Below are 16,381 nucleotides of genomic sequence, written 5' to 3' on the forward strand. Positions count from 1 at the left end.
TCTAGTAATAAAGGTTGTCAAATTGATGGGCTGGAGAAACAAATGAAATTTTCATTGGATTTGCTATAATCAGTAACCAATGAAAGAATGAGAGGAACAGATACTACCTCAATCTAGATTTCATGATTATTTCAAACATACTGAGTTCATCATTGGAACTCATATTGGGGTCAAGGATGAGGCCCAAGTGGTAGTGTACCTTAGCACGTGCAGAGCCCTAAGTTAGATCTGTAGTTCCATATATCCTCTACCCCTGGCATCACTGGGTGTGGCCCTTACTACAGAACAACAACCAGGGCCACAGCTATAGTACAGGGGGTAGGATGCTTGTCTTGCATGTGGTTCACCCGAATTTGATCCCTAGCATCACATATGGTCCCCCAAGACTTGCCAGAAGTGGACTTTGATCACAGAGCCAGGAGTAATCTCTGAGCGCTGCTGGGTGTGACCCAAAAACCAAAAAAGAAAAAAGAATAAACCAACCAACAAACTCCACATTTATCACTGGTCTTGATCAACACTAATAATTCTTACATCAATACCAGGTGAGTTGCATCTATTCCCAGCTTGTTTTTCCAAGAACTTTGCTCTTTTCAAATTTTAACACGTATTTTGTTCATAGTAATGCCAGGTCTTAAGCTATAACACATTTATAGTGGTGGGGGAGTTTCATAATATTCAGGGGGCTCAGGGACCACCCCTAGCAGTATATGGTTTGGTTGTGTAGTTCTGAAGGCTCCAGGTCTGACCTGGTGTATGGTGCTACTCAGACTTGGCTGGGATACCCTTGGGCCACATCAGGTGCTGCTTCAGATGCCCTGTGCTCCTGGGGGTCAAATGTAGAGCGTTGGCATGAAGGCATACCTCCAGTCTTTTGAGTTACCTTCCAGACCCAATACACTGACTTTTCAGTCTCAAACCTGAAGGCTAAAAGTAGATGGTTGTGTGTGTGTTGTAAAGACACATTATAAATCCTCTGGTAGAACTTGTTAGAGAATAAAAGTTTCATCCTCATGACGGCTAAGTGCTAATTATTCAATATTCTCTCTCATTAGGCTCTAATATACCACACGTCCCATTTAATAAAAGCATTTAAGATAGCTCCCAAATGAATTTAAGTGCAAGTACTTAGGCTAGAAATTGGTAACACTGACGTTCTAGTCTTTTCTCATTGAGAGATGGAAGTCGCTCAATTATCCTTATTAATGAACACATTTAATGTGACAGGACTATAAAACAGAGCCCACAACTGACACATAGATGCCCATTATGTTTACATTTGGGCAATAGCTTCTTGGAGTGGAAATACTGTTTATTTTACTTTGGGAAAATAACCTCTTATCCTAGTTTTGTTTCCCTTGCAAATGTAAACAGAACAAGTTAACAGGAGATATTTTGAAGCAAGAAAGTCAGCATAATTTCCAATCCGTTTCAATCCCATGCCCCCTGAGGTCACAGAAGATGAAGACATTAAGGACTGTCTTAGAATCACCTGGGGCCTTTTAAAAAACCCGGGGCACTTCCCCAACTAATTTCATCAGCGTCTCTGGGGACAGCATCAGCATCGTTTAAGCTCCCACGAAATCCCAAAATGCAGCAGCACCAGGAGCATCTAGTTCAGAGGCTACGTGGGTCTGGGGAACTGGTATCTGAAGAGGTACAGGGCTGTGGTCTACAAGCACTTTTGCTCACAACAGCTGTCCCCAGTGAAACCAGGCGAAGTCTCTACAGTATCAGTGTTGCCAGACAAACGCAAACAAAAAACAAAAAACAAAAACTAGGAGGCATAAAGTCATTCTGCCCTTCAGAAGTATTTAAGCCAACTATGCAAGAGGACCAAGTTTTATGCATAAGGCTATTCATTGCATTATATTATATTATATTTATTATATTATACTATATTACATTACATTATATTATATTCCATTTAAACATATGGTGGTAAACTTCAGAATAAGAAACTGAAAACAAAGTACTTCTATCCATTGGGCATCTACTGCATGCACCCTGCTATAACTTCTTGTTGCAAGAACATGGGATTTATCAGAATTCAGAAGAAAGCTCCCTGCCCTTGTTGCATTAAACATTTTAGGTAAAATCAGCCACATGATTTGGAGGACCAGAACAAAGGTAAACGCGGTTCTCTTTATCCCAAAATGACTAACCTATCAATATGGTGATGGCAGAGAAGCAAGCCTGCCACAGGTGCCTTCAACATGCAGGGCTGGTGGCCTTCACTCTCCCAGCACATGGGGGCTGAGTTGTGGGATTGTGGGTTCTTCACTCTCTTTATAGCTGGTGGAGCAGCCGATCTTCCTGGGGAGTTCCTGGGTTCCACAATGGACGCTGGTAAAGAGTAGGCCTGCTGTAGGAAGGAATCGAACCTTCCCTGGAGCCACACAGATGCTCTCAGTCGGCTTGTGCTCTCAGGATCTCCTCACAGCTGCTTCTCTCTAGCGGTAACCTCTCTAGTTCTCAGTAGCAGCTCTACTCCTCTGCGCTCAGGGGTGGAGGGTGGGGGGCATGGCAACCTGTGGCTTTCAGGTCACCCCACAGCTCCATGTTTAGGGGCAGTGACCAGGGGCAGTCTTAACCTCCTCCTGCCCCACTCTCTAGACTTGTCTATGTGGCCAGAGGCAGCTCCTAACACCTCCACAATGCCTGTTCTCTCACGCTCTCCCTTATAGGGAAACAGGACAAAGCCAGCTCTGTGTCAAGGCCTAGGCACGGACCCAAGTATTCAAGGCCTAGTTATTTTTCCTGGGTCCCACTCCCAACATCCCACTGTTTTGCCTAAACCAAGGACTCACCCCATTCCCAACACATGCTGCCTGGCAGAGACCCTTCAGGAGCGTTAGAGGTTGGCCCAATTACCAATAATTTATACAGATAGATTTGAGAATGCCCAGACCCCACAGTAACATACCAAACCATACCAAGTAAATTTAAAGTAACACTTAAATTTAAAATCAGAAATGCAGGTATTATATGATGCATGATGTGTATGAAGTGATTCTCTGGTGAAGGAGTCCGTGGGCTCACTCCAGTAGCTCGGGGGCACTGCCAAAACCATGCTTACTTTTTCACTTCAGTTGTAAAAGTAGAAATCCTCTTGCAATGTCGCATTTGTGGAAAAGATACTTTTGTAATTTTCAAGTAAAAATGAAGGGCTATAATTCAAACTTTTGAAAGCAGGAGATCCTGCATTCACCATCCCCGCTAGCGTTAGACTAGGAAGCACGTGCTTCTAGTGCCACCAAATAGGGCTCAATATGTGGTGAAAAATGACAACGCGTCATAAGCTTTGCCATATTACCATGGAGAGACTAGCAGCCATTCTGGGCTATTTCCTTCCAACCCTGTGATCTTTGAGACTGGGGACTCGACTCCTTGACATATAAATAAACTTAGAAGGACATGTTTATAGTGTGGTGTGCAAAGTGCCAGGCTGTGCAAACTAGTCATTACTTTCTCAAGGACCATGACACAGAAGTTTTCAGTTAAGCAGGAAAGAGGTGTATTTAAAAAGTAGTAATCACATTAAATATTTGAATGTTGTATTGAATTCACCTTGCTTAACTTACTTCCCCAAAGATCTTGTGTTTACAGCTTCATTACTGAGCGCTTGCTCTTGAGAAGTAATGTGCTTCTCTGGCTCCTTATGGTGAGCACCATGCAATAAGACATAAAGGGAAGAGCCAGTGAAATATTTTTACTAACAACCCTCTCCTGCAAAAACCATCCCAAATAATTGTGCTGCAAAACATCCACCTTGGCTATTTTCCTTCTTAGAAACTTGTAATGATGTGCATTTCAAAAGCACTTCGATCTTATTGTGCTGAGACACCCTCAATGCTGATGGTGTTGCCTGATTATAAGATAAATCACCTGGAGGAACTTGAAAGGGCTCTTCCTTTTGCAAAGAATACAGACCATCAAAGGTGGTCTCAGACTGCCCACCAGCATGAACAATCCCCACAGTTATAATTGAGTCTCAGCGCATTCTTTTTAGTGCGTCTATTTATGGCAGGCAAAGAATTTGTGCGACATAAGGGCTTTACAAATAGCTTCAATTGTCAGTTAAGCCAGACACCATTTCTAGATGCCTTCTTTAACAAAAGAGATACTAGAGATGTGAACAGGATCCACACTTACCATGTGGTGACAAAATAAAGAAAAAGACAAAAAAAAGAGATGGATTGTTGCAAAGCCAACTATTAAACACAGTGTCCTTTTGAAAGCCCAGGAGTTTAAACCCTTTAGGAAAACCCTACCTACTAAATCATTTTAAAGAAACTGCTTGAAGGAAACTGGAAAGTCACTAGAAGCTACAAGAGCAATGAGGACACACATTAAATCTTGGTTAATCTTCTCATCCACTGTGATTGATGATGTCTAGTTCCACACACCTCTTTCTCCAGAAGTTAGGCTTTGAAATTATTTTTGCCTTAACTCTCATAGCACTGCATTTTGATTTCACGTTTCAAAACACTAGTTAAGTGTAATAATATTTGTGGAATAGCCTGAGCCACACTGTTCATTTATTTCATAATTAAAACAGATGGCCTTTTCCATTTGGGGTGAGAGAATAGTTCCTTCATTTTTATTGGAAAATAAAGAACTGCTGTGCAGAAAAGCTTTGTGTGTGTGTGTTTGTGTGTGTGTGTAAAATTTGTTTTGGGGCCACACTGGTGATGCTCAGGGCTTACTTCTGTCTCTTCGCTCAGAGATCACTCTTGGAGGGCTAAGGGACCATATGGAATGTCAATGATCCAACCTGGGTTGGCCACATGTAAGGCAAATTCCCTAACTACCGTACTATCGTTTCTAAAAAAAATTATGTCTTAACTTGGGAGATTTCTTCATGATTGCTGGAGGCTGCAAAAAATTATTTATTCTTTTTTTTTCTTTTTTTGCTTTTTGGGTCACACCTGGCGATGCACAGGGGTTACTCCTGGCTCTGCACTCAGGAATCACTCCTGGCGGTGCTCAGGGGACCATATGGGATGCTGGGAATCGAACCCAGGTCGACCGCGTGCAAGGCAAACGCCCTACCCGCTGTGCTATCGCTCCAGCCCCCCCAAAATTATTTATTCTTAATAATTCTATGGGATACATACCTTTGGGTTGGAGCGATAGCACAGCGGATGGGCGTTTGCCTTGCACTTGGCAGACCTGTTTTCGATTCCTTGGTCCCTCTCGTAGAGCCGAGCAAGCTACTGAGAGTGTCCCACCCACACAGCAGAGCCTGGCAAGCTACCAGTGGTGTATTCAATATGCCAAAAACAGTAACAAGTCTCACAATGGAGACGTTACTGGTGCCTGCTTGAGCAAATTGATGAACAAGGGGACTGGACGACAGTGCTACAGTGGAATACAATAAGCCGTTACAATGAGGAAAGTGAGGCTTACGAGATCAAAAAACATGCTCAAGATCACAGTAAGTGATGAAGCTCTTGACTTGGAAGACTCAATTATCAGGGTTCCATGCAATGCCACCCTGTTCAAACATTTATGCACATATGAATTAGATGATGACCTTTTAAGATGTACAGTTTGAGTGAGTAGGTCTAGAGTGTGCCTGATATTTTGCAATGCATCTCTTAGAGATGATGAGGCAGCCGGCTCATAAACAGCACTTTTGAGTAGCATGGCACGCTACAGCTGCAAAGCCAGAATTCCTGTGTTTCAAAAGAATTTTGATAGTTCATAGAAAAGAATATTTGGTAGTTTATTGATAGCTCATAGACAAGAACATACTATGATCTATCAAACACTAGAAACCAGACTCTCTCACTTGATTTCTTGACCTTGATACATTTGAGACAACACTGAGAAAAAAAAAATCCAGAAGCAATGGTGGATAAGGAATGCATACAGTTCCATGTAATTTTACAGTAAAAGATGCATTAAAAAATCTCTCATAAAAGAAGTCAAAAATACAAGTAGAGAATGGAGTTCTCCCATCAATATTCTTTCAGTCGTCAATTGTGTATTAGGTAGGAAAGGAATTCCTAAATGGTTTGAGTTGATCATATAAAATACTTCTTTATCATCTCTTGTCCAGACATTTACCAGAAGTGAGATATCAGGGACAGTAGGCTCACAAAGATCAGTCTCTAACTTAATGTTACAGTAGTTTAGAGATTATCTTTCTACCTAATGCATACATATTTCCTGTACAAAGCAAATCAGATGTGTGGAACTCAGATGAAACTACTACCCCAAGTCTTCATAAACTGAGGCGAGTCCAGGATATTAGCACATAGATCAAGCTCAGGTGAGTAGCACAAGTGTCAAATATCATCTCTGAAAGCAAGAAAGACGTCAAGATGTAGACCTCAGGATATAGTCCAAAATCCACCTTGATTTCATTTATTTAACTCTCTACACCATAACTGAACACATTGATCATTTAACACTACAGATTTATTTTTTAAGTGAGAAAATTCCTAGCAGTGAAGTCTTAGGAATAAATCTTCCAAACTAGCTCTTAGGAAATTGATGAAAAATGATATTATTCAGGTGTATTCTCCCTCAGTGTGTTCTGTGCGTGGAAAATTTTGATAAAAAATAGCAGTCACAGACCTTCTCCTTCTTTTTAGTTCTAGAGTGTATATTGTGTCTGTTCAGGTAAGGAGCTTGTTTTGTGAATGTTCACACAACTACAGCTATTTATTCTAACACTACATATAAATCCACAAATCAAATAAAGCTATAAACAATGTAATATTTATATATGCATAGTGTTTTATAAAAAGATTGGCCCACATACTGCTTCTCATCAATACAGAAAGAGCATTATGTCCATAGCACACAGCAAGAAATGAGTGAAGAACAGAGAATGCAAACAAGTGCTTAATAATTCACAAGCAGTCTCACCATGGTGGAAATGATGATACTCAACTCAACTAAAGCTTAGAGAATTACTTATAAGTCTCCCATTTTAAAACAGATTTACATACCTGATTTAGTTTACATTAAAATATATCCCAATGAATCAATTTGTTCCATATTCAGAAATATAAACACATATCACATTCCTCACAGCTAAATTTTTTGTCATAAATTCTCTTTTATACAAGAAAAAAGGCAACAGTTATTTTTTTTTTAAACAGGCTCTATTAATTACAGTTTTAAACTCTGTACACACAATAATCGGCTGGTTTTCTCCATTTTTTGTTTTGTTTTTAAAATTTTTTTTTAAAACAGTACCGTAGAACAACAGTGATTGACTTGCAAAGTTTTGTGTTTGTATGGAAAATGCAAAACAGTACTACAGAAATACACAATGCATTGTAAGCAGCAGTTTGCTGTAGTGATCCAACAGGTACAAGCAAACATTTTGGCTCAGCTAGGCAGTAATCTATTTCAACCATCCTGGGGCTACAGCTGACCCAACCAGACCTGTGGGACTGCAAGTGGGTCTTTTAAAGAAAACAACAATAAAAAACTCCACATTTTTTGTTTTGCATCCAAAGACTCAAAGGACAGTGTCATGAGGGTAGAGCCTCTAGATCTAGCCAACTAGATCTAGAATGTCTGAGAGCTCAGCCTCGTTCCCGCTTCGTCATCCTGGAGACATTTCGGATGGTTTCAAAGAGGAAAGGGCATTTCTAAAGAACGGCATCCAAATGATGCTCACTTTTGAAAACGGAGAGGTTCCTTCCACCAACATTTATCCCCTCCTCCCCAGCGTGGCAAGAGCAACTATGGGCTTATGCTGAAAGCGGGAAACATATTTTATGTCTGGGGAATTTTATGGCTCTCATACAGTGGGCATATTGTCCCCACTCTATCTCTTCAGCCTCAACTCAGACAAGACAGCACAGCAAGTGTCTTTTGTCCGGTCCTTCTACTGGTTGAGCTAAGTGGTGAAGGTACTGCCTTAATGAGATCTTACTAGATCTTGGTGATGCTAATGAACCTACCCATTTTCCTGCTGGTGCTGCTCTGGTAAAGGCAGGGCAGCGAACCTTCTCCTCTCTGTTCCTTTCTCTGACCAAGGAGAGTACAGATTGTTTTCTGAATCAACTCTAACACAAACACATACCATTTCGTTGTGCTATGTAATTTAGCTATAAATATCCTTCATTCCCAATAGTAGTCTCTTTATACAGTCTGCATAATTTTAGGATTATGGGCAATCCTAATCCACCCCGAGTCCTCAGCTTTTACAAATATAACTTTTGCCTTTTGCTCTTTTTTTTTTTCAATAAGAAAAATGCCTAACTATAGGATAGCGCTACATCACTACATAAAGTCTATATCAAATTAATTCAACTGAATCAATAATTTTTCTTACTTAGAGAAAATGATCAACAGCCCCATTTAACCAGGAGAAAAAGATGGCCCCCCGAAAGGGAACGATTCTTGCCAGTTCTACAGCTTATGTAGAAATGAAACTGATATCCCTTGGGGGCAACATTTGGCAAATAATTTCCCCCCCCAAAAAAAGTATGCATTTAAAAATACTTTCTTTACTATTATACATCAGGCACAATACTTTTCAGATATATCTTTTTCTTAGAAGATCGCAAACGCCTAAGTGTCTGTTGCTAATTCCCAGGACCGCCAGACGCTTCGAGAAAGTCAGGAGTGAGATTCTTGGCGGGCCCGTCCGCTGCCCCCACCCCCCGCCGCCGGGAACCTTCGACACGGAAAAGGCCGGCGGGGGCGTCTCAGATGCTGAGGTCGGTGCTACACTCCTTGTAGGGGCGCCGCCTCTGCTCCGGGGGGTGCCTGGAACTCCGGCCGCCCTCGGGCTTCGGGCCCGGCTCCTCCCGGGCCCGCTGGCCGCCCCGCTCCTCCCGGGTCCTCTTCTCCAGGGAGCGCTCCCGCCTCCGCTCGGGGGAGCGCACCCGCCTGCGGTCGGTGGACTTGGCGCGCCGCTCCGGCGAGCGCCGGGGCTCCAGGAGCCTCTCGAGGGAGCGGCGCCGCCGGCTGGGCGAGCTGTCCCGCCGTCGGGTGGGCGAGCGCTCGCGCCTCCTCTCGGGGGACGCGGCGTCCCTGCGCCGCTCGTGCTTCTCCCTCCTCTCCAGGGTGTTGTCGGCGCTGCGGGTGCCCTCCCGCCGCTTCTCCGGGGACCGCCTGCGGGGCCCGTTGGGCGCCGCCGTCCTCTCGGCCGCGCCGTCCCGGCGCCCCTCCGGCGCCCGCTCCTTGGGTCTGCACGCCCCGCTCTCGGGCTTCCTGGAAGTCCCGTTCCACGTGTGGTGCTCGCTGGGTGGCCTGCTGTACTCCCTGCTGCCCTTGGCATCTCTCCCGGGCGCCCGCTTCTCCCCCGGGGGTGAGGATGGGTGAAGGTCGGGTGGGTAGCTGGGCTCCGCGGGCGGATGCTGGCGGCGCTCGGGCGGCCCCGCCCTCATTTCCGGAACACCTTGTGCCCCGGCGGGGCCGTGCCGGTCGCTGCTGGGGTCTGCGGGGGCGAGAAACGAGAGAGAGCGAGTTTGGTAGGGTGTCCTTCGGCTCCGGCCCCCTCCCCGTGCCCACATGTGAGACCTCATTAGTCACGACAAACAGACAACTGTTAAAGCGGTCAGAATCGAAGCCAACTGAACCTGAGCTAATTAACAGCAGCTACTTGGGGGCTAGAAGCTAGAATTGGGGGTTTTGGGCAACTAGCCTACTGTCCCGTCCTGACTCAGGCCAGAGGACATTTCGAAAGCTATGGAATCTTACCCATGGAACTGGCCTCTTAAAGGTAGAGCCCAAAGAATCGGTCTAGAAGCATCAAAACGTCCCCCACTTTATCCCTGGTTCGGCACCTCCCCCCCCCCCACACACCCCACAATCAACCCTTCTCCTCTTTCTACCACTCCTCCACCCAATTCGTTTTGATTTATTCAAATAATGATACTCTGGGCTATTGACTTAGATTGGAGGGAACTTTGGGGGAAGGGGAGGGAGGGGCATTGTAAAGAATCTGGTTTGATTTGAGCGGATTAGGTGAAAACTTAAAAAAAATCACTGCACTGAGTACTGAGAGTTGAGATATGTGAGCATAGTCTACTTCTACTAAGAAAAAAAAAATTAAGCCACGGTGGAGTTCAGAGGCAATTACCGAGGCCACACACTGCCATGCTGTCAACTATTGGCAAATGTGACATATGTGAGGACCCGTTAAACATTTGCTCTTCCTTGGTGAATATTATTCAACTATTTTTCTCTACTTTTTAATGTGTCATTTTCAACTTTCAAAATATGGAGGCTCCTGAGAGAAAAGGGCATGGAAAAGAGATTGATACTAGGTGGGCCTAAGGTAGTCTTTATATTTAACAGGCACTTTCCTTACACTAATGAGTGCAGCCATGACTATATCTATGTACTGTGGAGTCACTGGTTTGTTTCTTACTACATCAAAATGTTTGCAAATTTATATGCAGGCAGCTTAGGAAGGTTCCTATTTATTATTCAACAATTTGAAATGATACTACAGATGTTCTAGGTAGTATCAGAATTTATGAGAGTTTGTGCAAAATGGGGAGAGCTCATGCACACTGGACCCAAGTTGTACACATTAGGCCGTTCTAGACAAGGGGCTGGAAATAGTGAAACAGGCCTGGGTGACACAGACAAGGGGCTCCTGGGTCCCCTCTCAAGAGGCAATGAAGTCAGTATTAATGAATTAATACATTTCATGAATAATATCCCCTGAAAATAATCTAAGGTGAGTTTTAATACATGCAGGACGAAAGCTTTAGGGGGGTTGTCAAGCATTTTTGGAAGTGTCCTAGGAGAAAGTATTTTGGGCTTTGGGGGTGTCAGATAGCTACTCTAGTTCGCTATCACAATGTCGAAAGAGAGAATGCATAAAAGGGCATGAAGTAAAACTTCACTTACAACAACCATTGTGAATATAGAGATAAATGAGTGAACAGGGGATTTCATATTCCTATCTACCTATCTACCTATGTGAGGTGTGTTGAGGGGTGTGGGTTTGTTCTTTCCCAATGCTCGGTACCTTCTTGAATGAACATTCATGTGTTTACATGTGCTTACAAAGTCACTTTAAGATGTGGGTGTGGGAAGGTACTTACTTGCATTACTCTCCTATACCTAACCTTAGGGTTTCTCACACCTACTTCAAGGTAAGGGGAGCGGAGCAAGACTTTAACAAGGTCAGTGGTGTACTTACAATTCAAGGAACGTAGGGTGCTCAGAATGAATTGCCAAACATATCAAAATAGAGCTAAGCGGAAGCAATGAGGAAATTAGGCCACAGCACAGAAACACCTAGTATTGATTGAGCTACAAACCGTAGTTTGATTATGGCCCATAAGGTAGAAGCAAGCCTCCCCGAGCTTTTCATTTCTCATACATGCAGCGATATTGGGAGGTATCATCGCTGTAGAAGGGAGGGCCCAGCACCAAGAACAGTCAGAAAGAGAAAGAGAGAAAGAGAAAAAAGTTGAACATTTAGATTCCCTATAACAAAGAGTAAAGAAAAAAAAATCATCTGCATTTGTTAACATAGGGTAAAGAGAGTTTATTTGTCCAGTCAGACAGTCTAAGGCAACACTCAGTAAGGCTGCAGAGACCGCAATCAGAACAGTGACGTTTTAGACAGCCATGTAAGGTGACTCAAGAAGCCAGACAATGGATGCATCCTGTTTTCTTTTCTTTTCTTTCTTTCTTTTTTTTTTTTCAAACAACTGGAACAATGACAGGCTGGCATAGGAGAGCATTAACAATAAACAACAAAAGAACAAAGTTCCCCCCTCCCCACCAAGACCGCGGCAGTTAAATTAAGTACAAAAAACTTATTACAAAAATAGCCTCACAGAGAAGCAGGTTCCAATCAAGTCAGAAAAATATTGGAACTTAACATATTAGAACCCATTTGTGACTCTAATCAACAGAATTAGAGAGATTTAGTCCAAATGACATATGGAGACATTACAGCAGCACAACCCTGGCATGTTCAACCCTTTTTTGGAAAACCGAGTAATTATATGATCTTTATTTTTAGCCCAAAGAACATTTGTTAGTGTTGGATTTTCATCCTCAGTGCAACAGACATAGGTTTTGAGAAGGTACACAGGTTACTGATGATGACTCTCAAATGAAATATCACATCCAACAGAAGCATAGGGAGACAGAAAAGGGAGACAGTGTTACACAGTTTCAGTGGCATCAATATACCTAGGGGTCAGAGATCTATTACAGTGCACAGTTCTGGCATCTTCAAGTTGTCGAAACACCTCCCTGGGGCATGGCCGTATCTAAAGGGGCCTCCTCTCCACCCCCCACCCCCTCCTGACTTTGCACCTCGTATTTTGCACCTGTATGAATGTCCAACACCTGGGAAAGCTGACCTTCAACAGAGTTAGGTTGCTCCTTGCGCTGTGTCAGCATTAAGTATCTCAGCAAGTCCAAAATGCAAGTGGGAATTGTGCAGGATGACTTTTTTTGTTCCAGAAAATTACAGATAAATCCCTAATAAAGGGGACCAACGTATGTGGGGATCATTCAATCACAGTTTCTATAGAAACTTTCTGTAGACCTTTGGTTGGGAAAAAAAGCCCTACATCTAGGGCATAACTTTTACTTTATTTTAAACAGGAATCTCAAATAAATAGGACATAATTATTATAATATACAGTATTTTTCCATTAGCATTCTAAGCTATGTAGAGATCGTTGCTGTGTACTCAAATCATGTCTATAGATATGACAAAGGAACTCTTATGTATAACCTGGCTTTCCCCATAGGAAAGGTATAGTAACATGTTTCCCCTCATGAGGAGCACTGGGAATCAATTTCATCCTTTATCATCGAAAAACATATGGCTAATATTACAACAGCTTTGTTTGTTTTGTAGTAGTGGGCTCAGGTGTTCTGATTTGGGGCAGGACCAGTGGGGAATGCAGAAGTGCTGTATTCAGAGCAGAAAGGCAGTTAGCAAGGCCCCCAAATCATCTTAAAATTTCACGCCTCTTAAATAAAGACATCAGATAACCAAAAACTTTAAAAAAAAAAAAAAGGAATTGTGCCTCAACGTATCACTCAGGAAACCTGCTTTCCTGCTTCTTAAAAGTATAGTCATTTTGTGCTAACATTGGATCTGAGAAACAGTTTGGCACAGTTCAAACAAACATTCCTTCGCTCTTGGCTGGACTAGACAAAATGTTCTCTCTGAGTATCAGAAAGGGGGCTAGAAAGATCTTGTCTTAGGCCATTGCCCCAGTCCACATAAGCAAGCAAAAGGATGAAATGTGTAGAAGTTTCAGAACAAGCGAGGCAAATAATCACATGGTGCGAAAGGCTGGTAAGACCCTGGTGAACAGGGGGAACAAAAAGACTTTCCTGCTGCAGTTCTGGAGACACATTCATGGAGTCATGCCAGGGAAGGAAGGAATGTTTTCATAGTTTGACCCACCATATTCTGGTACCGAGCCGTCTCCCCGTTTCAGAAACAGACGCACTCTGCGGCCACCATTCTTAATCAGTTCTATAGCCCGAGAATGCTTCATGTTTTTGGTGGTCTCGCCATTGATCTCTAAAATTTCATCACCAATCTGCCAAAGAATGAACAAAATGAAAAGATTACAAGAGGGATTTTGCCAATGATTGAGGTGCTTCATGACTGAAAATTGTTTTGTTTATTCATTTACCAACTATCTGCTGTTTATGTTCCAGAAAATCTACTAAGAACAAAAAGAAAGCCAAAAAGTCCCCAAGTCCCTACCCTTGTAGAAATAATATTTCAGTGGGGAAACACAATAAAGAAGGATGTCAGACAAGTATACATTAGATACATTAGATATACATTAGATAGAATAAGTGCTAATTAAAAAAATTGCAGCAAGGGAAATACTTATTTCACATCTCCTTTACTTTGAATATAGGTCAAAATGACTGGCTTCTAACAAATGTTGAATACAACAAAAATGATGAGATGTCAAATACTGTTACATATTTGTTCTGATATATGTTGTGAGTTGCCCAGTGGAGCCTATGATATGGAAATAAAGGTGGACTCCGTCTGACAACCCAGGTGGAATGAATTCTACCTGTAATTCTGTAAATTATGAAGCAAGTTGTTCCCTAGTTAAGTCTTCAGATGAGACTGCAACCCCAGCTTACACACTGATGACAGTATTTACTATGTATTAGTTTCTATTCTAGACACTAGAGATAACGAACCAATAAGACATGCCAAACCCTTGCTCTAATGGTGGATATAGTCTAGAAGGAAGAAAAGGGAAAGCACTGGATTTGAAAATCTTGTATTTTAGTTCTTTCACTTGTTAGCTAAGTGCCTGAATCCTTTGCCTTTCTGGTGTTTACTTCTGTATCTAAATACCCACAACTCACCAAGTTTTAAAATTTTAAAATTGGATAATTCGTGTAAAACACATCCTGTGAACTACATGCCATTATACAAAATATAAAAATAGTAGTACAATTAGAAACTTTAAAAGGACAAGAAATTGTGTATTCAATGTGTTTGAAATTTAAACAAAAGGCACTAATTGTATATAGTGTATGTACTACATGTTTATACATTTAACAAAGGCACATGTACAGGCACTAATAGTACACATATACATATATAATACATATATATGTCTAGAAAGTGGCATATTAATTTCATCCTGGAAACTATATTTTTACTGTACACCATTTGCACCATTTAAAAACTATTAACTGTCTACATTTTTTTAAATTATAAAAGTATTAAAATTTTTATCCTGAAGAAACTTAACAATCAAGATTGGGCCTTAAATGTTCAAACAACAATTACTTTTTCCACTTTCTGTGCAGACTCAATTTCATTCACTGTTTCCCTTTCCTGGCTTTGATTTCCGGGGCTTGATTCAATTACTTACAAATTGTTCCCTATGTCTATGTCTAAATCCATGTGACCTGTCAATAATGAACAGATTATTTTTCCAAGTCATTTACCCTGCCCAGGAGAACAACATATTTATACGCAGCAACAGATATTAGATGTGTACCCAGCAGAGTGGACATTTGGCATCTTTCCATTTAGAATGTGAATCTTTAGCTATAAAATCACCTTGAAATATTCATGCTGTGTGGTTGTCAGCTCTCTACTGGGGCAGAGTTGACTCATTCTTGAGCCCTGGGTAGTAAATAGCCCAGACTAAAGTGCCTTCACCGACAGTATCTATGGGACAGCTCTCTAAGCATTCCAGTGTTGCAGGAATTCCTCCAAAGTAATGTGCCAGCCACATGAGAGAAAGCGTTAAGAACTATGGAAATGGGATTCAGAAAAATACCTACTTCAATAAGTTTGTAAGTTACTTTAATCCTCATTCAATCCCAAGAATTGGAAGGGCTTACTAAACTTTAGAAGATAGAACTATACGTTAAGGAGAAATTAACATTAGGGTGGGAGTCTTGCATGTTGAGTATCCTGAGAGCTGTAGAAAATGCGATTTGCATGAGGATGGTTTTAGCACTAAGAGGACTTACTTACAGCTATTCCAGACGCCTCTTCCTACTTACCCTCATTTTTCCACACCGCTCTGCAGGACCATCCTCTGCTAAGCGCAGGACATAAAGGTCCATGTTATACTCTCGGCCTCCTCGAAGACTAAAGCCAAATCCCTTGGCTCCTCTTTCTAGTTCCACAGTGTAAAAATCCTGCTCCTGTTTCATAAAGTAAATGCATTCATTCGGAGAGAATTTTGATGCATACATATTTCTATCTCTTCCCATTCTCTATTATACCAATTTGACCAAAAGAAAAGCCACAGTCTCTTTCCTCTGCTCAGTGATTCTCAATTATTTGTTAATATTCATTAACCTCAGAAGTCTGGAGATCCAGAATTTGAAAACATTCACAAGTGTTGCCTGTGGACTGCACACCAGCATGCATACATTAAACCAACATGCATATATTAAAATTTAACCAGCAAGACTGCAATTCGCATTTATTTAGGGAAATTCTTCATTTCATGATATCATCTGACATATGGCTGGATGTTTAGCCTCCCTGGCTCCTGTCTAAACAATATCAACAGTGACCCCTTTTGGAATACCAACAATGACCTCTGCACATCTGGGCAGTTGTTACCATCTGGTTTAGAAGAGACATGCAAAGAGGTGAAAATGAGAAGGGGGTAAAAATAAACTAATTTTGCCCCATCCTGTATTTCCAAAACTGCTTCACCCATAGCACAGCGGGTAGGGTGTTTGCCTTGCATGTGGCTGACCCGGGTTGGATTCCTCCATCCCTCTCGAAGAACCCGGCAAGCTACTGAGAGTATCCCGCCCGCATGGCAGAGCCTGGCAAGCTACCCGTCATGTATTCAATATGCCAAAAACAGCAACAAGTCTCACAATGGAGACGTTGCTGGTGCCTGCTTGAGCAAATCGAACAATGGGACGACGGTGCTGCAGGGCTACTCTT

The 16,381-nt window shown here is 42.2% G+C and overlaps 1 protein-coding gene across 14 annotated transcripts in view; it reads right to left on the bottom strand.

The window, feature by feature from the left end:
* Positions 1–5,729: 5,729 nt before the first annotated feature.
* The window catches only part of MAGI1 (membrane associated guanylate kinase, WW and PDZ domain containing 1), a 754,097-nt gene continuing 743,445 nt past the window's right edge, over positions 5,730–16,381 (bottom strand). For 8 of the 14 annotated variants that reach the window (XM_055137091.1, XM_055137098.1, XM_055137099.1 and 5 more), the window contains 3 exons: positions 15,475–15,618; positions 13,379–13,517; positions 5,730–9,415 (listed from right to left, as the gene is read on the bottom strand). In XM_055137091.1, coding sequence (XP_054993066.1) covers positions 8,682–9,415; positions 13,379–13,517; positions 15,475–15,618 — 1,017 coding nt within the window. In that variant the 3' untranslated portion in view covers positions 5,730–8,681. Of the gene's footprint in view, positions 9,416–11,255; positions 11,345–11,604; positions 13,518–15,474; positions 15,619–16,381 lie in introns of those variants that run through there. The other 6 variants (XM_055137100.1, XM_055137101.1, XM_055137096.1 and 3 more) reach the window with 2 other exon arrangements.

Source organism: Sorex araneus, chromosome 4, assembly GCF_027595985.1.
Source record: "Sorex araneus isolate mSorAra2 chromosome 4, mSorAra2.pri, whole genome shotgun sequence".
NCBI lineage: Eukaryota > Metazoa > Chordata > Mammalia > Eulipotyphla > Soricidae > Sorex > Sorex araneus.